This window comes from Rhamphochromis longiceps, linkage group LG15 (genome assembly GCF_057381845.1).
Source record: "Rhamphochromis longiceps isolate RC_006_pf linkage group LG15, R_longiceps_female_GT1.1, whole genome shotgun sequence".
NCBI lineage: Eukaryota > Metazoa > Chordata > Actinopteri > Cichliformes > Cichlidae > Rhamphochromis > Rhamphochromis longiceps.
Genome location: NC_140571.1, coordinates 32,501,293 through 32,528,248, shown reverse-complemented (window position 1 = coordinate 32,528,248; position 26,956 = coordinate 32,501,293). Strand labels below are relative to the sequence as shown.

General features: G+C 39.0%; 2 protein-coding genes across 2 annotated transcripts; one reads left to right on the top strand and one right to left on the bottom strand.

The window, feature by feature from the left end:
- Positions 1-1,031: 1,031 nt before the first annotated feature.
- Positions 1,032-15,602, bottom strand: ppil4 (peptidylprolyl isomerase (cyclophilin)-like 4). Its single transcript, XM_085381340.1, has 13 exons — positions 15,484-15,602; positions 15,151-15,218; positions 13,608-13,672; positions 13,406-13,523; positions 13,030-13,172; positions 12,786-12,882; positions 11,917-12,033; positions 11,678-11,802; positions 11,498-11,564; positions 6,312-6,423; positions 6,058-6,154; positions 5,718-5,850; positions 1,032-1,456 (listed from the first exon to the last, which is right to left on the bottom strand). Exons 1-13 carry the CDS (start codon positions 15,551-15,553, stop codon positions 1,256-1,258), a joined length of 1,413 nt encoding a protein of 470 aa, XP_085237466.1. The 5' UTR covers positions 15,554-15,602; the 3' UTR covers positions 1,032-1,255.
- Positions 15,582-24,910, top strand: ginm1 (glycoprotein integral membrane 1). The gene is made up of 8 exons (XM_085381341.1): positions 15,582-15,748; positions 17,273-17,344; positions 17,451-17,550; positions 18,569-18,723; positions 20,424-20,583; positions 20,694-20,923; positions 21,340-21,503; positions 22,131-24,910. The coding sequence occupies exons 1-8, from the start codon at positions 15,659-15,661 to the stop codon at positions 22,234-22,236; spliced, it is 1,077 nt and encodes a 358-aa protein (XP_085237467.1). The 5' UTR covers positions 15,582-15,658; the 3' UTR covers positions 22,237-24,910.
- Positions 24,911-26,956: the final 2,046 nt, after the last annotated feature.

The following is a 26,956-nucleotide window of genomic DNA, read 5'->3' as shown; positions in this document are numbered from 1 at the left end:
TCTAACTTTGTGAGATGTACTAGTAGAATGATTTAGAATTTTATGGCCTACTTATAGCCCCATTAAAACAGATCATACATAAACCAGAGTTTTAGTTTTGTATTTCTTCACATTCATTTTGACTTTTAAACTTTCCTATTCAGTTTAGTTTCAGTCAGTTTCCAGAGTGGGTTTGTTTGTTTCAGTTTAGTTCTGATTTGTTTGAAAATGTTTAGTTTTGGTTTAATTGTGTTAGTTTTAGTCTTTTTATTATTATACAGAGGGTATATGTGGGAGCAAAAGATTCACTCACAGCCATCACAAACATCCCAAGTCTCAATAAACATGTGCATAAAAGCCTCATCAGGAAGTCAACAGTCTTTTTAAATGTCTGACTTTCATTGCGAACTCAAACAATTTTTCACACTAATTTTAGTTTAGTTAGTTATAATAAGCTTGCCCTACATTTTCGTGCCTTTTTGCAGGAAACCCAAACACATATAAAAGGCTGCAGCCAGGGTTAGAAGCAGGAACCTTCTTGTGGTGCAGCGCTAACCAAATTTTAGTTTGTGGTAGCCACCTGTCCACAGTTACAAACCTCATGGCACATCAACAGGTCTAAAATCAGCTTACAGTCATGACGTTTTTATTTCAGCATTTGCTTTTATCCTTTCATCTTCTTTTCATTAGTAACCTATATTAACCTAAGACCACAATGATAATACCTCAAATCTTCCCCTTGCGGGCTTTTAATTGATGGCAACTGAGTGGCATTTTGAGCTACGGTGTGACCCCAGATCTAGGAGGTGGGTGGAGGGAGACACCAGTGAATTCCCTCAGCAGTCTGATTACACCACCCAGCAATTTTCCATGTTGACATTTTCTAAATGTAAAAGACCGCACAGTCAGAAAGTTGAAGGTTGGATATTAATCATCTACCACTTTTGTTCTAAAAAATGTGTGGGGTTCAAGGAAAGGAAGTAAACAACACTTATTCGGTGACATCTGTCACGGCATTCAAATGAAGTGAAAGAAGTGATCAAATAAAAACCTCGTTACAGTGAACTTTTAATGCACATATAAAAAAAACATTTCTTAGTGGCGATCTAGACGACATGACAAAAACCTGACAATCACCCGACTAGTTCCCTAAAAGTCAAGATCAAGTGATTTAAGAGGAAGTTTAAGATGATGAATATTCAGACATTTCATGATGATCACAGTTCAGTGGCTGTGGTCCAAATACATATATATCTCATTCGTCCTCTGTCCTCCCTCATCTGTATCTACTCTTCTCCTTGTCCTTCGACCTCTTGGGAGAGCGACTGCGGCTCCTGTCCCTGTGGCCTTTATCGTGCCCCTCTTTCCCATGTTTGACCCGGGACTTGCTGTGCTTGTGGTCCCTGTCTCTGGAGCGAGATCGTGAGCGTGAACGCTGGCGGCCTCCCTTTCTGTCCCGCCTGCCCTCCTCACTGTCCTGGAAAAGAAGGAGAGGCAGAGTATGTTCAGTAAAGCAGCTCGTCTTTAAGTCCATAAAGAGAAAGCTACAAAAAATGTTCTCTTCTCTCTTTTGGTTACTGGTATTTAATATATTTTCATCAGTACACAATTGTAGGATTTGCATACGTATGGAACAATAAGCTCTATTATTACCCGGTTTCCAGCGTGTTGCACAAAGCATCCTGAGGGTGGTTTGCAGCCTTAATGCTGCTAGGCTAGCAATCAGCTCATAAACTGTTTCAGTTTCAGGAGATTCTGAAGGCGTGTGTCATGCAGGAAATAAATTTGCAGTAACTGAAAATGACGTCAGTCAGCCAAGAGTTATGTTCAACTTGTAAGCCTGAGAACAAGGATCAGTCAAAAGGATTGACACAAGATAAGACCTGACAGATAACGCACAGGAACAAATTTCATGTTTCGCTTTTTCAAGGTAAAAGTTGCTACTTTCCCCTCGGACCCATGGCATCTCTGGGAAATGAGTGTTTCTCAGGCACTCGGGAAAATATTTTCCAAGAATCTTATTTTGTCTTCGTTTTTCAGGTAGGGCTGGATTTATTCATGCACGAGCCGTTTTTGTTTATCCAAAGTTCAGACATAACAGGAAAATGCAGGTTTCTCTCAAATAAAGTAAACGACTAATTATTTACTGTCGGCGGGCAGGAAGTCCTGCAAGGACTCCTTCTGATCCAGAAAAATCCCAATAATATGACCTTTAAGTTAACCTTTTACATACACTGAGGCTATTTATGACATGACTGAAAGATCCACATATTGTCTGACACTATTATACATTAGACACAAGTTCAAGAGCCAAAAAAATTGCAAGTCATGCAGTAAAAAATTTATATTTACAACATGACTGATCAATGTCACGTTACAAAAACAACAGTGTATTTCTTTTCTTTTAAAAATGACCATAAATGTTTGAGTGTTAGCATTTACTGCTATACTTAAACATGAGTAGAGCAGTTACACAAATGCAATGATATAAATATTGCAATGAATTCTGTCCTGACTGGTTTCACTCCACATCCAAAGTTGTAAAAAAATAAAAACAACCAATCTATTCCATTCTTTTCCCTGTGGAGGTGTTGATACACTGGGCTCTTTTCTAGGCAAAAGAGCCTAGAAAAGAAGATCTTAGGAGAATAATTAAAAGTAAATACTGACTGGACAAATGTATAATTAACCAAAGAAACAAGGAAACACATCACATGATAAGCTGGGGCTATCTTGACATCTGATACCATCTGTGAAAAACATGCTGACTATTAAATTCCATATGATGCAGCTGAACATGTGACACACATGTTTTTGTGGAGTCATTGCAGAAATGAGAACAAACGGTTTTTAACACAATCAACAGACTGTCCACAATGTGCTGGGCTACACACTGACAGATGGTTTTAATGGAAACGAGGAAACTCCAGATATCAAAGGTCAGTGTGTAAACAATGGAGTCGATCACTTCATAACCTAATTAGGCAGCCAGCCAGGTAACTCCTCGCCTGTAAACACAGACGCTGTAAAACACAGACGCTGTAAAACACACTCAGGGACGGTTGTAACTGACAGCGAGCCCATCACCTAACGAGGCAGATTTCTGTCAAACATTTATATTCAACTGTGTGTGTTGTGTGTATAGACCTAGACTAAATAGGGCTCAGTGATGCACTGTGATTGCAGCTCTGTATAACAAAGGAAATAACTCAGTGAACACAGTATAATTATTTCAGACCCTAAATCAGGGATGTCCAACTCCAGGCCTCAAGGGTTGGCGTCCTGCAGGTGTGTTGTCCCTGGGTCAACACACCTGAATCAAATGATTAGTTCATTATCAGGCCTCTGGAGAACGTCAAGACATGTTGAGGAGGTAAATTAGCCATTTAAATCAACTGTATTGGTTCAAGGACGCATTTAAAACCTACAGGACCTTGAGGCCTGGAGTTGGACACCGCTGATCTGAAAAATCAATACTGGTTCAGTCTTTTGCCAAGTGAACTGTAATGATCTTTGACCTTTAACATGTTATCTGAGGCTCGTATAATGAGATGTACCTCTTGTGTTTTTTACAGTTTCTCAGAGCATTGCTGGGAGGTCCGATCTCTGAATCACTGACAACTGTCTTTTCCACTTGTGAATAATCCATCTTATTGTCCATGGTGGAATTCAAATTGTTGGGAATGACCTTATAACCTTTCCCAGACCGGCTTCTCTAAAACCGTCACCGATATCTTTCCTCTGTGGTGCGGTGATAACACTCTCTTGAACAGTTCAGTCCCACACACAACCAAAACCTCTGCTGTTACAGAGGTGCTCGAATCGTCTGATCATCAGTTAAACAAGTGCAACACATTTTCAGGACCTGACTGCTGCTTACTCTCTTACACATCTCCTTCATTGTTATTATGTTAGCTGGATGTGACATGGGCAGTAGAGCTTGTGATTACAAGCTTCTAAACTATTTAGAAGACTTTTCTAAATATTAATATATTTACTGTGTATAACAATATAGACTGACTATTTATAATCCATGTAGCCCACCTTTTCTATAAGTAGAAATCAACTTATTGGAGGTACTTTGGTTGAGTGAGTGGGAGATGTGCAACTATTTTCTTGATCAATTACTGTCATCACTGATATATCAGAGTGCCTGTTTTCTTTTTGAAAAAGTCAGAACCTGTACCAGGTTAAAGCAGTTATATGTGCACAAGAAATAACATGATAATAACTGTATGTTAATTAAAACGATCCAGTTAGTCTTTAATAAAGGTGAAGTGTCACCTCATGTAGAGGCACGCATCTGCCTCTGCCTCCGTTTCATGGTAATATTCTTTTACTACTCCAAGTGTTACCAGCACAAGTACTGATGATAACTCTTAGAACACGTAATACCTTCATCTGCTGTGTGAAATTTATATTTCTATAATGATACAAAATACAGCAGCTAGTATGACTAACTCTCTTTACCACTGGGTTAAGATGGTTTAATCCCTCAGAAAATTCAACATGAATTTATAGCTAAAGAAGTTATGCTCTACTTTAACATGAACCGTGCTGCCACTCTTTAAAACAAAGGAAAACAAAAAAAGAAAAGAAACTATGACCGGGACATGCTTTTTATGAATATAACTGTGTAGGACTGTGATCCTTCACAGATGATGATCAAAGATGCCAAAACCAGAGTTATGTAGGTTGCCACAGGACAGCATCCTGTCCCCACCACGCAGAAAGTCAAATATTCAAAATTCAGGACTAGTGACTCACAGTTACCTCGGTTTGATTCTGAAATGAGCACCTGCCTGACTGGAAGTGATACTTTGATGCTAGCATATTTTTCTCAAACAGCACGACACCTATAAGGGCACTGCACGTGGACAAACTGTGCTGTCACTAAAGGGAACTAAATATTAGAATAGTTTACCCGTGGCAATAAAGGAGCACTCCACATACTGTTAAAAGCTTATCCTAAACATTGGCAAACCACATCTGTGACCACTTTTAACTCATTTGTGTCTATTCATGCTTTTTGTTTTCGCCATATCTCTCTATGGTTTTTTGTTTATTATAAAGTTTAATGCAACCTGCTCCGAGACTGCAGTTGTAAATGAGCAGTTTTCCGATGATCTGACATGATTACACTTTATGTGTTTGGTATACTGATGTTCATTACCATGTGTTACCCTGTTAAATAAGTGGAAAAATGGAGTGTTGTCATTGTCTTCTGACCTTTGACACCAACAAGGCATTTTTACACAGACAACTGCATATCAGTGTATATGTCTCGATGCATACTCAGTCATCCAGATAAGTAAATCAAAAGGTTGCTTCTGTGATCAATGTATACTCTCCGTTTTTTTGGAACATTCTCAGTAAACCCAAGAGACTATTTTGTGGAAACATCCCAGTAGACCAGCAGTTTCTGAAATACTCAGACCAGCCCATTTGCCACATTCAAAGTCACTTTAACAATTCCCATTCTAATGCTCAGTTTGAACTTCAGTAGGTCATCTTGTTAATGTCTAAATGCATTAAGTTGCTGTTGTGTGATTTGAACATAATTAAATAACACAAAGATAAATATTTGTGTTACTGGACAGTTAAAAGGCGTACCTAATGAAGTGGCTCGCATGTCTTTAGGTGCATCACTAACAGAATTAAAAACATTTCTAAAACAATTCTTACTGATCAGCGAGCAAAGAAAAAAATGTTATGTCATGTCATGGACTGACTATTACCTTGCGCTTTTTGGACTTCCTGCTGTCCTCATCATCTGAATGATGATGGTGCCTCTTCTCTTTATGTTTCTTCTCAGAGTGCCGATGACTCGGTGCCTCCTCTTCTTCCTCGATTATCAGGTTGTACTTGGAACTTTTACCTGAGTTATGGAAATCTCCAGGAAGTTGAGACAGTCAGTTCTGAAAGCTCTGCCAACTCAAACCAGGAAAAGAAAAGGAAAAAACAAAAAACAAACAAAAAAAGCACACAGCAGCTGGCATGTACTGCAGAATGATATGTTGTGGCACGAAGTGGAAAAGCTGGAAAACTCAATCCCAGCCTATTGACGCACAAGGATACTCTTGTTTTGGCTTCACCTGATCCTTGAGAGCCAGTTTGGATCGATTCTCTACATCCTTCTCATAAGCTTTGAAGTCGTCTTTAGTGTATTTCCCCCCTAGGAAACAGAGAAAGCAGTGAAGGTCACAGCTAATGAAAAGGTGTGGTAATACAAAGGGAGAACAACACCACTAATGACAGAAACTTTGGTGTAACTGGTGCACTTTAAACAACATAAACTAACATGCAAACCACAAAGCCTTCAGCTTCATTACCTTTCCCTTTCCATTTGATCTTTGCAACTGATTGACTGAAGTCTACGTGAATGCGTCTGTCGTCAATGAGCACGTTGTCCATTTTGAAGTAAGCTTTCTCACAGTCTTCTTGCTGTGGAGAAAAACCCCCCCACAGTAAATCTAAGGAGCTTGGAAAGAAAAGCGTCTGGACTTCTTTAAGTTGCTTGAAGACATTTCACCTCTCATCCGAGAAGCTTCTTCAGTTAAAAAAACAAAACAAAAAAAAAAACTGGTAGTAAAGCTGCTCGATAATGGTAAAAGTTGTAGTCCTGATTACTTTGCTCAACATTATAATTTAGGTTATATAACATAGCACTTTACATAGCCTCTGTAGAAATTATCCACACCCTCACTTATCTTAACTGCACTACTGTATAGCTCTGTGTAAATAATCATTCTGTACATACGATAATTTTTAATCCTACAACTGTTTACAACTTGCATAGTTCCCATTTCTGTATAGCTGTATATCTCAGATTCTGTAAAGTTATTTATTTCATATTCTGTATAGTTTTTCATATTTATATCCTTATACTTATAGTTATAGAATATTCACAACATACTTCATACCGTGTACATTCTAACATACCATAATAGACCCATTTCTGTAATATACTTACATATCTATATTATTGCTAATATATATTGTAATATATCTATATCACTAAAGCACTTCTGGATGGATGCAAACTGCATTTCGTTGCCCTGTACCTGTGCAATGACAATAAAGTTGAATTCTATTCTATAACACACATTAAACTGAAAACCCCCTCCCACCAGGACGTTTGCATATGCAGACCAAATGGCAACGTCTACCAGCACCAAAGTGACAAAAACTGTAGTTCCTCTTATGGCCTCTTGAGGCTAACTTCAAAAGCAAGTTATTCTCCACAGACTGCAGTAATGCTATTTGGTACAAACATCTTGGCCTATAGACAGTTTTCAGTTTCATAACAGCTTTGCAGTGGGCGTTTCTGTAGGAATTAAGCCACCTCTGCTAATTCTGAACTCGTCTTCTCCAGTGTGTTTGTGCTGTTGTAGCATTATTAATGAATTTATCTGACAAAGCAATACATCTCATTGGGTGATTCAAGTGGTATAAAAGGTTTGTGGTTCAGTTTTGGTGACTGAACTTTTAGTATTTTATATTGTGTGCACTGAATGTAAACAGACACACTAATATATAGATGCCACTTGATAACCAAGCTAGCTAGCATAAGCTGTTAATACGTTTTGGCCTAAATATGGACACGTCTGGCTCCAAAATACATGCAAGAGCAAACCACTAATACTAAAGCTTCAATATGAATAGTCCAAAAACATCTGTGCATGTCGTTGACAGTCATGCAGGAATTAATGCGTCATCAATCATGTGAAACAAGAATCAAGATCGAGTTTTGATAAAACGTTAAGTTACTGGAAACTGAAACCAAAAGACAGCAGTAATCTGTTATATTTATGATATTTTCAGCGTTTAAAAAGCAAAAATATGCTTTTCCAAAAATAAGAAAAGAAAAAACAGATGTTCTCAACATTAATGAACTAAGCAAACAGTAAGAAACCCTCTAAACAACAGCAAGGTTTTCCAATAAGAACCATTATCAGTGCCTACTATCAGATATCCAAGAAGACCTTGAGGAGAATTTGACATTAAGTGCCAAACTCCTTAAATAAGAATGACAGGCAAAGGTATCCTCCCTACTGACAGAGATTACATGGCACGAAACCTCTCTGCTAATCATAAGGGAAAACCCCTTGGCTGGGACTCACACCATGTAGCACTACCAATGAATATTTAAACTTTCATTAATCAGAAATCAAGAATTAGGGAACATATACATGGACATCAGCTGAACAGCTGAAGTAAACAACACAGGCCTGCATTTGTTTTTTTGCTTTTATAAAAAAAAATTTGGTTCTAACTTTTAAGCCATTTTATATTTGTATAAATGAATGGTAACAATACAGTATAAGTTACATACATTAGCAATAACAGCTGGGGTGTCAAATTGAATTACAGATCACAACAGGGCCCAGACGTAGTACTGTATGTAATTTGCTAACATGCTTGAATCAAGAAGCATCCTGGATTTCTATTGCTGCATATCCCATTATGTCTTCTTACATACAGGGGGTGCAGAATTATTAGGCAAATGAGTATTTTGTCCACATCATCCTCTTCATGCATGTTGTCTTACTCCAAGCTGTATAGGCTCGAAAGCCTACTACCAATTAAGCATATTAGGTGATGTGCATCTCTGTAATGAGAAGGGGTGTGGTCTAATGACATCAACAACCTATATCAGGTGTGCATAATTATTAAGCAACGTCCTTTCCTTTGGCAAAATGGGTCAAAAGAAGGACTTGACAGGCCCCAAAAAGTCAAAAATAGTGAGATATCTTGCAGAGGGATGCAGCAGTCTCAAAATTGCAAAGCTTCTGAAGCGTGATCATCATTTGGCCATATTTCAGAGCTGCAACATCACTGGAGTGCCCAAAAGCACAAGGTGTGCAATACTCAGAGACATGGCCAAGGTAAGAAAGGCTGAAAGACGACCACCACTGAACAAGACACACAAGCTGAAACGTCAAGACTGGGCCAAGAAATATCTCAAGACTGATTTTTCTAAGGTTTTATGGACTGATGAAATGAGAGTGAGTCTTGATGGGCCAGATGGATGGGCCCGTGGCTGGATTGGTAAAGGGCAGAGAGCTCCAGTCCGACTCAGACGCCAGCAAGGTGGAGGTGGAGTACTGGTTTGGGCTGGTATCATCAAAGATGAGCTTGTGGGGCCTTTTCAGGTTGAGGATGGAGTCAAGCTCAACTCCCAGTCCTACTGCCAGTTTCTGGAAGACACCTTCTTCAAGCAGTGGTACAGGAAGAAGTCTGCATCCTTCAAGAAAAACATGATTTTCATGCAGGACAATGCTCCATCACACGCGTCCAAGTACTCCACAGCGTGGCTGGCAAGAAAGGGTATAAAAGAAGAAAAACTAATGACATGGCCTCCTTGTTCACCTGATCTGAACCCCATTGAGAACCTGTGGTCCATCATCAAATGTGAGATTTACAAGGAGGGAAAACAGTACACCTCTCTGAACAGTGTCTGGGAGGCTGTGGTTGCTGCTGCACGCAATGTTGATGGTGAACAGATCAAAACACTGACAGAATCCATGGATGGCAGGCTGTTGAGTGTCCTTGCAAAGAAAGGTGGCTATATTGGTCGCTGATTTGTTTTTGTTTTGTTTTTGAATGTCAGAAATGTATATTTGTGAATGTGGAGATGTTATATTGTTTCACTGGTAAAAATAAATAATTGAAATGGGTATATATTTGTTTTTTGTTAAGTTGCCTAATAATTATGCACAGTAATAGTCACCTGCACACACAGATATCCCCCTAAAATAGCTAAAACTAAAAACAAACTAAAAACTACTTCCAAAAACATTCAGCTTTGATATTAATGAGTTTTTTGGGTTCATTGAGAACATGGTTGTTGTTCAATAATGAAATTATTCCTCAAAAATACAACTTGCCTAATAATTCTGCACTCCCTGTATAAGCTGATCCACATAAAGGTCTCAACAGCTGGTGATAAACTTCCCAGTAAATTATAAAAATACAATTTAGTGTTTCCTGTCTATTAAGATCCGCATACTTTTGCACGTTTTACAGATGAGCCAAACATTTCCCTGCTGCTTAAACCTAACAGAGGATAGATTTAGGCCTGGAATAGTTCATTAACCAGAGAAGCGGTATTAACGGCAGAGCTCACAATTCAACTCTGCTCCAGTGAGTGCAGACCTGAAGACCTGTTTGGAAATATTTTGTTGTAATGAATTTACTGGTGATAAAAAACAGGATAAAACAGTAAAAGTAAAAAAGAAAAATATTCTACCCAAGTAGTGTGGGCTCAAGTCTCTTAATATAGTTAGATAAAGACCTAACAATATTAGAAAGAAACCTCAATAATCACACAAGCAAGCACTTGGTGACAGTGGGAAGAAAAATATCACTTTTAACAGGAAGAAACCATCCCACTGAGTGAACGTCAGAGGAACCCTACTGATCGTTTGATCATTATTTACACTGAGGTAGATAACTGCTGTTCCATATTTTTAAAGCAGAGCTCGCTCAAAGTTTCAAATATACATTTGATGTACTTTAACATAATTCTTTTGTTTGTTTCATTTGCAATCTATATGCTTGTAGATCTTTTTAAAGACGCGCTTATGTTGCAATATATGTGACTCTACAATTAGCTATGCACTGCCTTGCATTGTTTTGCCCTCTTGTGGACGAATGCTAACCCAAATAATTTGAACCTGTTTTGTTTTTTTAAATGAAACATGATTGAAACGCCTCTGAAAGCTCCAGCGGTGTGCATGCAGGTGTTGGGATGTTCTGAGGCCAAGTGCACTCAATCAATAATTCACCATAGTCAGTGAAAAAACTAATAGTCCATGATTGTGTTCTTCGTTATCTTCTGATGGTGTAGATTTACGAGTTTACCACAGGGAGTTGCCCTTTTAATAGTTATAAGTCATTACCAGTCATAACCTGGGGCAAATTCCACAAAATCAAAGTTTTATGGTTTTTATTTTCACAATGTATAGCAGGCTGACAGCACCTTCATGATAAACACAGTCTTATATCGTGGGTTTAGTTCTCACTTCTCTATGATACCGACTCCACTGAGGCACGGCATGACAACAACATGTCACTATAAGAACATGACTGATTTCCATTACTCCTGACCAGGGCTTTCCCATTTATCACTTTCACTAAATTTATTGTATTTACTCTACTGATACTGATAGATATGCTTCCCCATTCTGCACATATGTATCACACAAAAGGACAGTGAAACATGGAAGACTGTTAAAGATATACTGGTTGTGTCATGCAAACTGAAATGCCAAATGTGTACACACAAACATGTCATTAGGGACATGTTAATCAGTAAGCTAACCAGGCTAATCGTGCCCTGGCTCAAGCTCATGACACCAAAACAGATCATCACGATATCTCTAAAAACTATAAATAGAGTAAACATAATGCACTGATTATATTATTATTATTATTATTATAGGGGAAAAAAGTGTTTCCTTAAATCTAGAACTTTTTCTTTAAACTGCCATCACTGCAGTATACACACACTTACCTTTTCAAACTCTATAAAAGCATAACAGAGGGAGTCTCCAGTTTTCCAGTCTCTGATGATCTCACAGCTACACAGAACAAAGGATTATTTGAAGAAGACAATATAGAACCAAGGCAAAATATAATAAATAGAAATAACTGAAAAACAAGATACTTTGTAGTACTTGGAGTGAAGCGTCACCTTTTTATGCATCCAAAGCGAGAAAAAATGATTTCCAGGTCCTCATCTGTGGTCACTGGGTTCAGCTTGCACACAAACAGCACGTTTTCTGGAGGCTTCACATCTGCATCAGGGAGGTCGCCCACCTGGATGGATTTACAACAGAAGAGCTTGAGTATTTATTTTTTTGCATCTTCTTACACGCACTCTCTCACACACACACTTCAACATGAAGCTGAGAGCAGGTTTCCTTATCTTACCATCTCCAACAGGATAGCCTGAGTCTTGGCCTCTTTCTCCTTCAGCTTCTCCTCCAGTTCCTCGGCTCCTTTCCCATCTGTATCATCGACCACTTCATCTGCACCGATACGGCCACTCTGCACAGCCATGGCAGAAACATTTACTTACGGTACTGTACAGAAGTCATGCTAATTTCTTTAGATTTTGCTTCCAAGGTGCCAGACCTAATTTTTAAAGTGGTTTTTGAGCAATAGTTCTCCTGGCTTTCTGACAATTGTTCAAGTGTTTTTTGCATATTGGCTGCTTCTTTTACTGCAGTGTGTACAAGTACTACTTCTACACAATTCAGAAAGCATGTGCTTACAGCCATCTGTAAAACATGGCAAAGGCTCTGTCATGGTTTGGGGTTAAGTTTCAGCCAGTGGTGTTGGGGATCTTGTCAAAACTGATCGAATTATGAACGCAACAAAGTATCGTTCGATTCTGAAAAACCATCTGGAAAGGATCTGACTGGCAGCAGCTTAATTTTTCAGCATTACAATGATGTCAAACTCACTGCCATTGCAGTCGAAGCATACCTAGATAGAAAAACACACAACAGAACACTATCAGTCACGGATTGGACTCCGCAGGGCAGTGTGGGGTCATCTTGACAGAGAAGGCAGCCAACATCCAAAACAGAACATTGATGTCCATCAAGATCAATATTCTTTTAAACAACTTTAACAAGCAAGCTGCCTAAGAAAGTTCAGGATGTGTTAAAGAAGGTGTTTGACCTTTAAGCTTGTTAAAATTAGAATCGCAAATATGAGATAGATATCTTTTTTATCTTAGCTTTATGATCTTGCTATGAACATCTATCTAATTGAAGCTGCGGCCCTATACTCACATCCAGCTGCTCCTTGGTGGGTTCAGGCGATCGATCAGGCACCGGTAGGTCAGGAGGGTCATCGAACGGGTCGTCCAGGATCACTGTGTGGTTTATCCTACAGCAAAATGTAATAATAATAATAATGATGATAATAATAATAATATTCCCTGAGTTTTTTTTTTATTAAAGTGATAATGAACGCAGCATTAACATTATTCTTCAAGTTGATAAAACAAGTGCAATACAGTTTGTCTTGACTCGCCTGATATCTTGGAATGGGACAAAATCCTTGTCAACAAAGGCCTCATTGATTTTGTTCAGGACGTCCATGCCCTCAGTCACTTCCCCAAACACTGTATGAACTCCATCCAGATAGTCTAGGTTCTCGCCAGTGGTAATTAGAAACTAGGAAGAAACATACCTCTAGATATAGTATCTCATGTTAAACAATCTTGCAAAATATTATTTAAAATGTATTTATAATATATATTACATACAGATCTATAATTTCTGTATGAATGTTGAATATGTTTATAGATCATCTAATCTGGTCTAACCAACAGGGGATGAATAATAATGTATTTTTTCTGTGGTTACTGGTCTGAAAGCACTCAACACTGGGTGCTCATCTCATTCACCTGAGAGCCGTGCTGATCATTTCCATTGTTCACCATGGACACCGTCCCCTTCTTCTTGTGTTTAATGCGTGGCATTTTCTCCAGATCAAAAAAGCGTGCCTGGTCCCCATACAGTTTGCTAATAAGGCACAATGGAGAGCATCTTTATTTTTTGTCCAACATCCTCAATCTGCTGCCCTCTTAAAAGACGGATAAGACTCACCTATACACAGATTCTCCTCCACGACCTGTGCCAGTAGGATCTCCAGCCTGCATGATGAAGTCTCTCTGGAAAGAAGATGAAGAGTTATGACATGTTACACATATAATGTGAAGAAAAAGACAGAAAAAGTGCAAAATCTTCATTAGAGTCTGAAAAAATATGGAGAAGATTACAGATGTTAAAAGTTTCTACTGAAAAGTCTACATACGATTAAATATATGAATAAAAATTGGCAGACGACACCCAAAGGCAAACGCCCGGTGGTCCAGCAGCATTAAAACCCTGACAATGGGTTTGCTTTACGCAGTGGCAGCACAACTAAATCAAGAAGAAGCTAAAATAACGGATGTCTGAATGAAATACTCTAACTGACAAACTGCTGCATGTGTCAATTTGATAGGTTTCTTTTAGACTTTGCTGCAGGCTGACAGCAGCAACTTTGTCTCTTTATAGCGGCAATACCTGGAGTACGCACAGGTGACTCTCGACGGAATGAGAAATGAAATTACTCCAGTTATTTTAAAACTTTAGCTACTACATTTTTCTCATTTAATTTTACAATATCAAATACAAATCTAATATGAAATTATACTCTGACGTTCAGGCTTCCAGTGATCCATCCATCTACTGCTTATTGGGGTTGCATGGGCAGCAGAGAAACCCAGACCTCCCACTCCTCGGCCACTAACTCCAGCTCATCCAAGGGAACAGTGAGGTTTTCTCAAACCCGCCAAGATATGATCTCTCTAGTGCAGGGTTGTCAAATATACGATCTGGCTTTGGAAAATGTGAAGAGGGGCATAAATTGTGGACTTTTAACTGTATTTTTCCTGCTTACAAAGACCTTCCCCGTGGCCATTCATGCTACACCAAAGTAACTAACTGGCAGTTAGACATTTAAATGACAGAAAAGTTCTTCTTTTATTCATTATCTGCTATAGAAAGTAATTACAGGAGAGCCTCGTTAATGAGCTACCAGAACCTTGTTTTCTGTAATTTCACAGAAAAAACAAACAAACTTCAATTTACAAGAACAACATTTGTTTATCATGTAGAAAAACTGAGACGTACTGCATGCACGACCATGCAGGTGCTAGACAAGTGTAACTAGTAAACTGTTTGGGAGTATTTAGAGACTTGTCCTGCTGATAAAGGTGAGCCATGGAACATGGATAAAGTTCTGAGGACTATCTGTCTCAAGAAAGTTGTGGCTAACAAGCAAGGAGGTACTAAAAGGAAATTAAAATCTAGACTAATCAACAAGTCTGAACGCATGGGAACAAACTTAGCAGTAGAAACACCAACCTTCCTTTCTTGCACGGTAACGTCTACATGCTGGTTTGCCATTATGGCAACAATGCAGTTTCAATTGAATTTGAATTCTGCCATATTAACTTGTTACTGGGTCCAAATGCAACACCACTTACACCCAACTTCCGCTATTACTACATACCGTATTCTGGGTTGCTTGAGGTTTCCCAAAGAAAACCAAATTTGAACCATTCACTACCACATAAAGTTTATACAGGACATTTCGCTTTACCTGCACATTGTGGATGAGGCAGTAGTTGTAGTATTTTATCTTGCATAACTTCAGAAAGTTTAAGCAAGCTGGAAAAAGAGCACAGAGTCCAAGTTAAGCCAAAGTAATTATAATTAACTAAGTCTTTATTAACAGAGTATTTATAGCAACACGATGTATGGGTAACTTTGCACAACACCGGCTAATGTTACTAAAACGAATATGAAGCAAACATGCTAACGACGGTAGCTAGCAACCATTAATTCTGTAGTTTAACGTCCCAGTGAGTGACTCAACCAGCAGCCGCTTACAGAAATTAGCTACCACCAAGAGTAAGAATTTTTGTAGTCTTACTTTTAGGCCTTTCGTCTGTAAACAAATCGATCACAATATCGCCCAGACTCGTTTCAAGGAGCACCGCCATGCTGACGTTCCTCTTCTCGCGAGAAGAAAATCTGCGCCTGCGCAGTACATTTGCGTGCTCAATGTTTTTGTTTTAGCTGTCCTGCTGCTGGGAAGTGATCTCAAAATGGAAATGACGTGGTCGACAGTTTGTGTTCTATTACTTCTTTTTGTCTCAGCAACTCGCACAGAGTCGTCGAATAGACAACTGAATACGGTAAGAGCCACGGAGGCAGCAAATATATGGAGCTAACTTGATCATCATAGCATTAGCTTACTGAGAGTCCAGGGCCCTATTCCGGAAAGCAGGTTTAGCCAACAATTGAGGCTAAACCTGATGAGTGGAAATTCCCAAGTTTTTTTTTTCTCCCAGAAAGAGAGTTAACGTAATCTCAGCCTCGGATACCTTGGAAACACTTTGTGAACTTACCTTGCTCACTAGCAAGTTTTAGTCAACCAAGTCGTCCTTCCACAGACTCCTCCCTTCCTGCAGCACCTGAACACATTTTTCAATTTCCTCATCCAAATAGCACATAGCAGAGCGAATTAATTTACAGAATTTTACATTTTACAAACACAGAAATCCTATTTACACGTTAGTTTACTGTTTTATGTACCCAGCATGAGTGCTTTTATAATCACTTAGTCGTCAACAACTGATACAGCGATTACGCGGATTTATTATCAACTCAGAATAAACTCTAAAGGCTAGTCTGCATCTTTCTAACTCTTGACTATTTCCCTGTAATAAAAAGGTTGACCGTTTTAATCAAATCTTTAGACACAGAACACGCTGATCAGTGATCAACCATATTTGTGTAATCGGTCACACTGATGGAAAAATGCCTGTCATAGTTGAGATCTTGGTGATGTGAATATGTGAGTGAAGAGGAGGCTGAAATGGTTTTGGTATTTTAAGAACTAAACCGATTTTAAAGTGACTTTTTAAAACGAGGCTGTAGAAAGTCTAACTATAATCTGATTACACATCATGTTGAAATGTGTTCACGGACTGAAATTCAGTCATTAAATGATATTAAAAAACATCCCACTGTCAACATCAGCAAACAGGTCTGCCTTGGAGTCAACTCGCACAGTGCATAAGGATCACAGATTCAGACTGGATCAAATCTGTATCCAATTCAGATCCAGCCATTTCCCATCTCATTCTGTCTGGACCTGCTTTGGATCAGTTCACAGTGGCTTATTTTGTCCCAAATCCCACAATGCAAGTAAAATGTCTAATTCAGAATATAAAGAGCTCTTTAAAAACTTTGGCATATCTTATAACATGTTTGTCTTTAATGGTTAAAGTTTACATTCATAACAGATTTGAAAATTTGTCCTGCATTTTTCAAGTTGCATTCAAAACAGGTGCAACATGAACCCAATTAACTGTAACATGTCTGCTATGGCTGCAAGAGAGACAGTGAAAGCAAATATTAGTTCACATTATAAAGGGTTAAACTGGGGAACACTAACAGGTTTTTTTGCAAATCTCATTAAGAAATGTTTTTTCATGGGAGAAATGATAAAATCCTCCATTCAATTTTTTAAGGTGGTTACAGCCGTTAAGTACATTCAAATATAAAACAGTGATTAACTCTCTGTAACTCTTTTTATTTACTTGTTGCCATAGTGAACCTGCTTCCTGCAATAGAGCACAGCTACATGTACTGTAAATTACAAGCATTGCAGTGTTAAACCTAATCCTTTCGTTTTTAATTACTGACCACCGTAGGAAAACATCCTAATCAATGTGACAGCGGGGACACTGGCAGACACACAGCTGCAAGACTCTAACAACTTACAGGTACTCGGTGTAAACTGCTCAGTAACCGAAGGTTTGTTTTCTGTAAGTATGAACTGCGACAATTAGTCGCCTTTTTGTTTTGTCTATTTTTTTTTTCTTTTTTCAGATAAATTTAAACATATCAGTGAGTGAAGAGCAGGTGCTGGTCAATGACGTCCCAGTGGAGCTGTCGGGGGTCACTAGGTTCAACTGCCAAGCGCTTCTCTGTGAGTTTTTCACACATTTATTCAAACCACTGTGGTTTTAATCAGGGGAAAGCACTTATCTCAGCTGGAAGAAAATATACTGTTCAAATGTTAGAAATGTAAATATTATTGTCAGTGTAAATTCAGTAGAGTTCAGTATTGTTTAATCAATCATGATTTCAAATGTATATCAGATTAGAGTAGTTTATTCTTATGCTTTTCCTTATTGTTTTTGTTAAAAAAGAAAAGAAAAACCACATGGTGGTTAATCACATTAAATATAAGTGGTCTGAAACACTTTGAGAATGAACCAAGGGGCAAGCTCTATATAACACAAATACAGATTATTTTGGTATTTGGTGAACTGTGAGTCATGCTGTGATAGTCTACTTAAATTCAATAAGAAAAATATGGATCTGGAAATGAACACAAGTCCACTTTAAAGTCAATTAACATTACAGTGATTGGAAAAGTCAGTGATAATGGACTTTTAGACAATCATAAATCACTAATGGTTTTTTAATGGACTACCCAACAGACAAACAGGTGGCTGGGTTCCACATTATGTTTCCTAATGTGAGTTTATCATTTTAAAAATGCCAAGTGATCAATAGGAAGACATTTTCCCATTAAGTAAGCATAGCTGAAAACCGTACTGCTGATTAAAGAAGCAATACATTTGAGCAGTTGAAGCAACAACTGAAAAAGCCTAAGTCTTCAGCTGGCAGCTTCATTAAAGTGTAACCATAAAACAGGAGAGATCAGAGACTGGCCAATAAAAGATGAAGATTCAGACATACAAATGAGCACAGACAGTGGGAAATGTGGCCTGTTCTGTTGAAGCTGCCAGTTGGAGCCCATGAAGTAAAAATTCTTATATTCTTGCTCAGTTGTGCACAAGGTCCTCCCACCAGTCTTTTAGAGACTGGTTAGACCCAACTCCAGTTCTTGTTTTCAAGGGAAGTCTGTGGATTTCTTGACAGTGACATTTCAACCTCCAATTCCTCTAATTCTGCTACATTTTGTTTGTTTTTCTTAGTGGACAGTGTCAATGGGAGCAGTGAGTTTGAGTCTGGGGACATAGTGTCCACTGTTACCCGGGTGATGGTGAGCCAGAACAGGCTATACAGTGACTCAGAGGAGGTGGTGGCTCTTCAGGTCTTCAGTGAAGTGATAAAGATGGATGGCAAAGAGGTAAACACTAATTGTACAGCTCTCTGACAGAATCTCACAGTTTGTTTGTTTTTTTTAATGTTAAGAATAACTCTGGAGTAAATATGACTGAAATTATCATGTGGGGACAAGCCTCTGTGGCTTTAAAGAGGTGGTGATTGCTTATACTAAACATGACCAGAGTTTAAAGCTGATGCTCTTAAAAACTTGCTTTCACATTCAAAAATCCAAAGTGAAACAGTTTATGTTCATGTAGCAACAGGAAATAGTGTTTCCTCATTTCTCCAGTACAGCCAAATCGGATGGACATAGCTTCCAGGTCTGAAATGTGAACCATATGTGGAAATCCCAAAAGTTGATTCTGTTCATGTGGACGTAGCGTTTTCAGTGGGAGAAATGTTTTTTCACTCATCCAAGTGACTCCTTCAGTCTCAGCTGAACGCAGGTTTCCCCGACCTTATAAACAGTACATTTGCACAGTGACTGAAAGTAGCACCACTGAATGAACAATGGGCCCTGATATGGTTCTTTCTAACGGCCAGCAGGGGGCGGCAATTGTGGTGGCTAAAAGAAGTTTATAAAAGTCTCTCGAAAAATGTCCCTCGCTCTATGACCTCATTAAACACTTTGCCGACGATTATGATGCCAGTCATTAGTTTTGAGTCTTAGAGGATGCAACTTAGTGTTTATGTTGTAAATTATGGTCCCCTTTAACATGCACAAAAAGCAAACAAGCCAGACTTAGCTTCTTTTTTATGGGGGCGGGGAGTTCACTTGTGATTGACAGATCACTTTAGAATGAGCAGTCAGCCTTGCTTTAACTGTGAAATTTGGATAATGGTGACAACAGGGCTTTTTTTGACCCTATGCGACCCATATCCGATCACGGTTTGACAGTGTGAACAGCACAAATCCGATATTTTCAAATCCGATCTAGGTCACTTTCGCATGTGGTACTGAATCTGATACATATCTGATGTTTTAGAAAGCGACTGCTGTTTGAACGGTCATGTCGCATTAAATCCGTCTTCTACATCACTGACACAAGACAGACGCCAATTAACAGCGCTAAAGAAGACATCGCGAACGCTTGCTGGCCATCCAGTGAAACTGTTTGGAAGACAGCGTTGGAGAAACGTGAACATTTTATTTGTACTGCATAATCTGCAGATTCTGACAGAAATCTGCAACTATCCTTTGAAGCACCGCTCCTCTCTAAAACAGCAATAAGGATAATTATTAGGCCATATCTAAATAACAAAATAACTTTATAACTTAAAGCAAAATTGAGAAACGTAAAGTCCAAAACAAGTCTTTATATTAAGGGCCATCAGTCAAACAATACTGTTTGGTCTGGGTCTAAACAGTGCGTTGTGTGTGACGTCTTCTTTTGCACATGCGGGCCGCTTTGAGGGTTCACACTAGAGCGCGTTTGCTGTCACATTTTATTTGTAGTGTGAACAAGCAGACAAAAAATTCGGATTTGATCAAAAAATCAAATCCTTAATTGAGCATTAAGACCTGCAGTGTGAACGTAGCCATTGTGTACGGCATTCTAGAATTTGACTTGTCATTCAAGTCAAATTCCAAATGCATTGTGGGATGCGCCTTTTGAGTCTGATGACTCATGCATAAAATATGCATCAAAGAGGCAGCTTAAGTATGTTTATTTTAAAAAGTTGTTGCATTTTCCTTTTTGTTTTTTTGTGTGTGTTATTCAGGTCCAGCAGCCTGACATGTGTGAGGTGAAAATACTGATGAGCCCAGACTTCCAGAAGCTGGCCCAGTTTACCAACATCTACCCCATTGGACACAGTGATATCTTTAGGGTTCCCAGAGAAAATGATGTGGTTGTCACAGATCCACCAAATTCTAGAAAAGGTTTGCTTTTTGTGTCCTAATTGTCAGTAAACTACTCATTAGCTGTCCAGTTTAGAATATTGGCTATTAATTAATATTTAATATTTTTCCTCCTGCACTTTTCAAATCAGATGAAGAGCAGCTGATCTCTCAGACCACAAGCCAGTATCCTCTGAAGCACACAGAGACCACCCGGGAAGAGATTGCATCCCCTGGAAAACTCCCAGAGACCCCCCTGCGTATGGATCCTGACCTCCTGTATGATGTCAGATATGATGATGAACTTGATTACACTTACCCGAGCCAGCCTGATCAGAATCAAATGGAAACTCCACCCAAGGAACTTATTTCTTCTTACTCTGTAAGTGCAAGTCTGCAGTAAGATCACACTCATTCCAAACAATACAGTCTGCTCCACAAGGAGTTTCATAGGGTCGGACTGAGGATAAACCAAGGCCAGTATAAAATACTGTAAATCACACAAAGCTACTCTTTGGAGTCACAGAGTAAAAACAGGGAGCCAGAGTCTCTACTATTAGGAAGATTAAAGTGAAAGATCTGAAAAAAAAAGTCAAAGTTTGTAGTTATTTTATGTTATCAGGAGAAAATATTGAGTTATTTCCATCACAAACTACACAAAGTTAGCTATACAAAAAGAAATCCTGCAATCCAGCAGGTAAAAGCACATCATTTCCTCAATTTTGACACTTCTAGTCTTCACAAAGTGAGCACATTGTTTGAAAATTTCTTCCACAACAATTAACAATGTCTCCCCAGGCCATGTGTCAGTGGGTAGAGCAAGCCAGGGAGCGTCTGCGGCGCTTCTGTTCCGAATCCCTGCCTCTCTTCTTCCTGGTCATGTGGGTGGTCGTGATCGGCGTGGTCGGATCAGCCGTCATCGTCAAGATCTTAGATGTGTTTTTCCCAATTTGTGAACATAAGTGAGTTTGTTGCATAGATACAAGATGAATGTAGCTGTTGTCACCTATTGGTTTCTTTACTCTTTGGCTGCCGCCATATTTGTTTTCTGGAGGTGGGAGTCACCATATTTAGATGAAAGGGTGGCGTGCTGAGTTGCTAAAGAATGCAAGCTTGGTTAGGAAGCATTCATATTCATGTGCAGACATGCATATTGCTAACAGTTTAATGTAATGCTAGAATTTCACTCACCAGAAGAGAAGAGCAAACTTCTTGAACTGCCTCCTAACTTTAAACTTTCAAATTCAAATTATTGAGTTGCAGAAAAATTCCTGGCAGATGAGGCTGGTTCTGCTGAGTGTTTTTCCTTCCCCCTTTTGCCAAAGCGCTTGTTCATAGGGGTTATATGATTGTTGGGGTTTTCTGTTGTAGGATCTTTACCTTATAATACAAAGCGCCTTGAGGCAACTGTGATTGTGCACGCTATATAAATAAAATTCAACTGAATTTTTGGTGCTGACCTCAAGTGGTCATTAGATGAACTACAGTTCTTTTTGCATCGGCTTCATTTTTGGGACCCAGAGGTTGGGTCCCAAAAATTTTGACCCCCCCGTGATTACTTCCAACAAACTTTATTTTCTGTTTTACAGGCGCATTTTTAATGTAAACTCTGTCCCTGTGATGCCAGAGGATGAGAAGCACAATCTCCTGGAGAACATAGAAGTAGAAGCAGAGGAAGAAGAGAAGAAGCCTTGAATGAGGATCATCTTGACCGGCTCCTCCAGTTTGTTCCTATTTGTTGTTTAACCTGCGGTTTGGCATGGCCTGGTTTTGTTCTGATCTGTGAATCACCACAGCTTTTCCTGTCACTTTACTCTTTCATGGTCTTCGTGAATCTTTTCATCAGCCAACATAAGCTCATTTAATGTTAGCTTATATGAGTCCCTCAGAATGGAGATTAAAGTGAGAGATTTATGGTGCTGAATGTCATGATGCAATGAGATTAAAGTATGGAAGGCTTACGGTTACCTTACCAGAATCTGCTTTCAGCACATCATGCAGAGAATCTGCAACAGTGACCACTTTGGCTTTACCCACACCCAAAACATGTTTAGCTGTAATGCAGTTAACAAAAACAATGTCCAAGATTCAAGGGATTATCAGATGAGCTGAAGCTCTGCTTTTTGAGAAACACTTCGTTTTTGGTTTTTTTTTTTAAGTCATTTTAGCTGAAGGTCAAAGGAAAAGACTGATACCGCTCTCCAGCTGCTGGTCTTGTTTAGATTTCTTTAAAGAAATCTGCCAAAATCTTTCTACAAGCAACCCTTCCTAACTGGCACCCATGTTGGAAGGTGTTTTGAAGCTCCCATCTAAATGAATGGTAAGACCCTCTCAATATTATTTATAATGTCCATCAGGACAAAAACTGGAAAAGGCCTTTTTGGTAATAACATGACATAACAGCTCTTATATAAACTCAAACCATTCAAAGTTTACTCTCTTTCCTTTGCTTCGGTAAAACTAACTGTTAGCTGCAAGGCTAACGTGATCAACCCAGTTTCCTGATGGCAGAGCTGTGCAGACACAGTGTATAGGGCATAAATACAAATGATTACATTAACATAAGTCATTGAAATTTCACCACCAGGGAGCAGTGTTTTATCAGTGGGTGTTTAGAAATGTATTTGAATGTAAGCTTCTTTACTTCTATTTGGTAATTCTATTTCTGCCATATCCCTGATTCCGCAAGTAGCTTTGCTTTTCCCGGTATGATATTGTTGATAAGAATGTGCTCCTAATGACTTGCCTGGTTGGCTCACTGCACCATCTTGTGGTACAAATTGGTATTACACAAAAGTATAACCTTTAGCCTTTGTATCAGATCTGCTCCAAAGCTCAAGACCAAAGCAGTTTGATATGGTCTACATCCTCAGAACTGTTACTAAATGGACCATTTATCCTGTTTAGTTCAAGTTTACGTATCACTAAAAGTTTGCAGCGCAGAATAAAAAGCTAGATGCTGTGGGGTTAACCTATAAATATGGACAAACTGAGAATTTTAGAACCAGAACCAAACACTTCAGAGTTCCCTTAAAAAAAACTTTGTGTATGTAGCAGTTCTTTGTTTTTTCTCCAAAATCATTCACCTACAGCTGGAAAAAATGAAGACAGCTCTAAATGCATTAAATGTATTTAAAAGTAAACAGAGGCAAAGACACTTGCTTAAATCTGTTGAAATGTCTAAAAAGACAAAGCTAAGCAGATTACTGCGTCAGAGTTTCTGTTCTGTCGCTACTAAAAAACTTCTTCCTTTGACTCGACATTACTGACGTTCATCTGTTAATTGTCTTTTTTTTTTTTTTTTCACTGTGCCTCAGTTTTTGTTTTTTATAAGGATTCTATCATGAGAAGGATTACTATGTGGTCTACTTTAATCAGTATTGTTTGTGACTTCCTGTTACTAATATTGTAGAATGTCCGTGAAGCTGTTCAGAATGTCTATGCACCTTCTCTATATATAAACTACGAGCGGACTGATACAGTCCAAGACTGAAACACAATTCTTGTTCAAAGAACGAATCTGCATGTCCTCACTATCACTTCAGTGGCCTGTGCTACAAAGTAGCTGTTCTTTTCTGAACTTGGGCTAAGCGACGCCACAATCTGGCTAAGCAGTCACACAAAGGTGGTTATCAACTGCAGAAGTTACCCCCAGTTTCCCATCTATCCATGTGTGCGTTCACATAACAGAGGAAGTGCTGATCTCAAACATTACCTGCTCCAGAGCAGGTTAAATGTTCAGCAGGTTTAGTTGACCTTGCGAAGCTTTAATCATGCTTTGCAGTGCAGCCCTCTCTGATGTTTGGCAGCTCTAGGTGTGAAGGATCAAACGGCTCAACAGGCTGTCGGTGAAAAACCTGCGTTTTCATTCATCATAAATTCACAAACCACATTTTCTCTTTTCATTGGGTTTTTTTGTTTGTTTGTTTTTATGTGCGAGGGTGTTATTTTACTATTGGTCATGCTTTTTCAAAGACATCCCAAAAGATCAGCTTGTGATGTCATGATTTTCTCTCCCTAGGGCTCAGTTAAACTGCAGTATGCATGATATACTGCGTACAACGAAAAGGTGCATGCATAGTGTAGCTAGTGACTAGAGTTTGCTGCTCCATCAACAAGTTTTCCATTAAAAATAGGAAAGTGCATGATGACTTAAAACAGTGTTGGAATCTGCCTCAAGTTGTGCAACAGAATGCTGTACGCAACACCTAGTTGGTTCAGAGTTAAACAACAAATGTTTTAATTTGGTCTTTGATACATCAGCGTGATATCTTTTTTTGGCATCTGTGTGCATACATTGTATGAATTACAGCTGGACTGTGTATTTGGGTCAGAAATCATGCTAATTAAAAGCTTTCCTTACAACCATCACATGGATATATTGTCTGATAATTGTCTTTGTATGTTGGGTGATCATACTGTGTTACTGTACAGACTAATGATCAAGTGTTATACTGGCACGTAATGTCTACCTTGCGGAGTGACCATGCACCCCTATACACCAAGCATCATGGAAGAGCTCAGAGTACAACCATAAAACTAAAAGCAAACTCAGTGTAGCTCCATTTTACAGGTGGAGGACACTGACATTTTCCCCTCATATTTTCTGACCGTTTTTCCCTAATTTTGCATTAAGCTGTGGTCATTGACACTACTGGTGGAATGATGTAATACATGCATCCTACAGAGGATGTATAGGTAGTCCAGTTCCTCCAGGATGGCACATCAAGACATGCCAGTGCCAGATTTGCTGTGTGATTCCAGGAGACAGGCAGTTAGTCTATGAGAGCTGGATAGGGCTGTAAAGGGTCCTGCATCCCTCAGCAGGACCGGTATCGGCTCCTTTGTGCAAGGAGGAACCGGATGAGCACTACCAGAGCTATTAAAAAAAAAAAAACCTTCAGCAGCACACTGGTGTGAAATGTGTCTGACCAAACAATCAGAAACAGACTTCATGAGGGTGGCCTGACATCCTTCAGTGGGCCCTGTGCTCACTGCCTAGCACATTGAAGCCTGTATGGCATTTACTATAGAATACCAAAAATGGCAGGTTGACCAGTGGCATGTTGTGTTTTCACAGATTAGAGCAGGCGAGCACATGTGACAGACATGAAAGGGTGTCAAAAAGCTACGGAGAACGTTATACGTCCTGTAACATCATTCAGCATGACCAGTGTGATGGTGGGTCAGTGAGGGTCTGAGGAGGACCATACATACACACCTCTAAAGGTTGAGCAACAGCACCCTGACTGCCATTAGGTATTAGGACGACCCAACACTAGTGCAGTGGGTCCTGGGTTCCTCCTGGTTTACAACAATGCTTCATGTGGTGAGAGTATGCAGGCAGGTCCTGGAGGCAGAGGCGGAGCCAGACATTTGAAACACCCGGGGTTTAGCCCTAAAGGGTAGTATGCATGTGGGATTTTTTTTTTTTTTTGGGGGGGGGGTTTAGAAATGACTGAAAGATTAATAGGCTCTGTTTTGAGTTTTGTTCAAAAAAGAATGACTTCATATAGGGAAAAATATATATCACATATGCAGGACACCTTAAACTAGTTTTTTAATTAAGCAGCAAGGCAGAACAAAGTCGGGGCTGTATCAAGACTCGAGGACTAAACCCCAATTCAACCAGACCCTGAACTGATCCAGAATTAAAACAGGACTACAACAGTTCAAAATCAGGACTACTTGGGATTTAACCAAGACAGAATCAGAACTAGATGATAGTAGCACTAAAAATCATCATAGACCTGCACTACACTTATGTTTTAATTCTACCAAACTACACTATTTAGATTGAGAAAAGTTTATAAAATTATTTGGCCTTGTTGTGCAAACAAGCCTGCATAACTTAATAAATGTAGAATTTGAAAAATTGCAAACCTAAAAAGAAACACTAGGTACGAGATACATGAGGACCTATGATACGGTGATACTTTTGGTAAACAACCATTTGACTAACATGTCTCTCACCTGCTCTTGTTCATCTCTGTTCTGTCCTCATTCTCTCTCTCCCTCTCTGTTCCTCTCTCTCCCTCTTTGTGCTAATCAAATATACAGTTGAAACCAGATATTTACACATTCTTCAGATCAAAACACAAACACTTTTTTAATTGTAACATCAAATCAGACTAAATGTTTATTTTTTTAGATTGATAAATATAAGAAACATAATTGTTAACTTTAAGAGTAAAGAGAGAAACTATCTGTATTTCTTAATTGTAAATGGCACCAAATTGTATTCAAACTTGAGCCACACTTATGGAGCTCCACAGTTCTTTTTCTGGTGTTTGGTTGACATCTCTTGATTTTCCCATTTCAAAGAAACAGGCTCTGTGTTTTGCCTTATATGCATCCACAGCTGTGCCACCAATTTACTCACATGGACTCTACTAACTTATCAGAAGCTTCTTCA

Coding starts and splice junctions, on each gene's coding strand:
- ppil4 (XM_085381340.1), bottom strand. CDS start 15,553: ATGGCGGTGCTCCTTGAAACGAGTCTGGGCGATATTGTGATCGATTTG. Junction 12,034..12,785: donor CCACCAAGGAGCAGCTGGAT/GTGAGTATAGGG, acceptor ATGGCTGTGCAG/AGTGGCCGTATCGGTGCAGA. Junction 1,457..5,717: donor GGAAGTCCAAAAAGCGCAAG/GTAATAGTCAGT, acceptor CTTCTTTTCCAG/GACAGTGAGGAGGGCAGGCG.
- ginm1 (XM_085381341.1), top strand. CDS start 15,659: ATGGAAATGACGTGGTCGACAGTTTGTGTTCTATTACTTCTTTTTGTC. Junction 15,749..17,272: donor CGAATAGACAACTGAATACG/GTAAGAGCCACG, acceptor TGACCACCGTAG/GAAAACATCCTAATCAATGT. Junction 17,551..18,568: donor CAACTGCCAAGCGCTTCTCT/GTGAGTTTTTCA, acceptor TGTTTTTCTTAG/TGGACAGTGTCAATGGGAGC.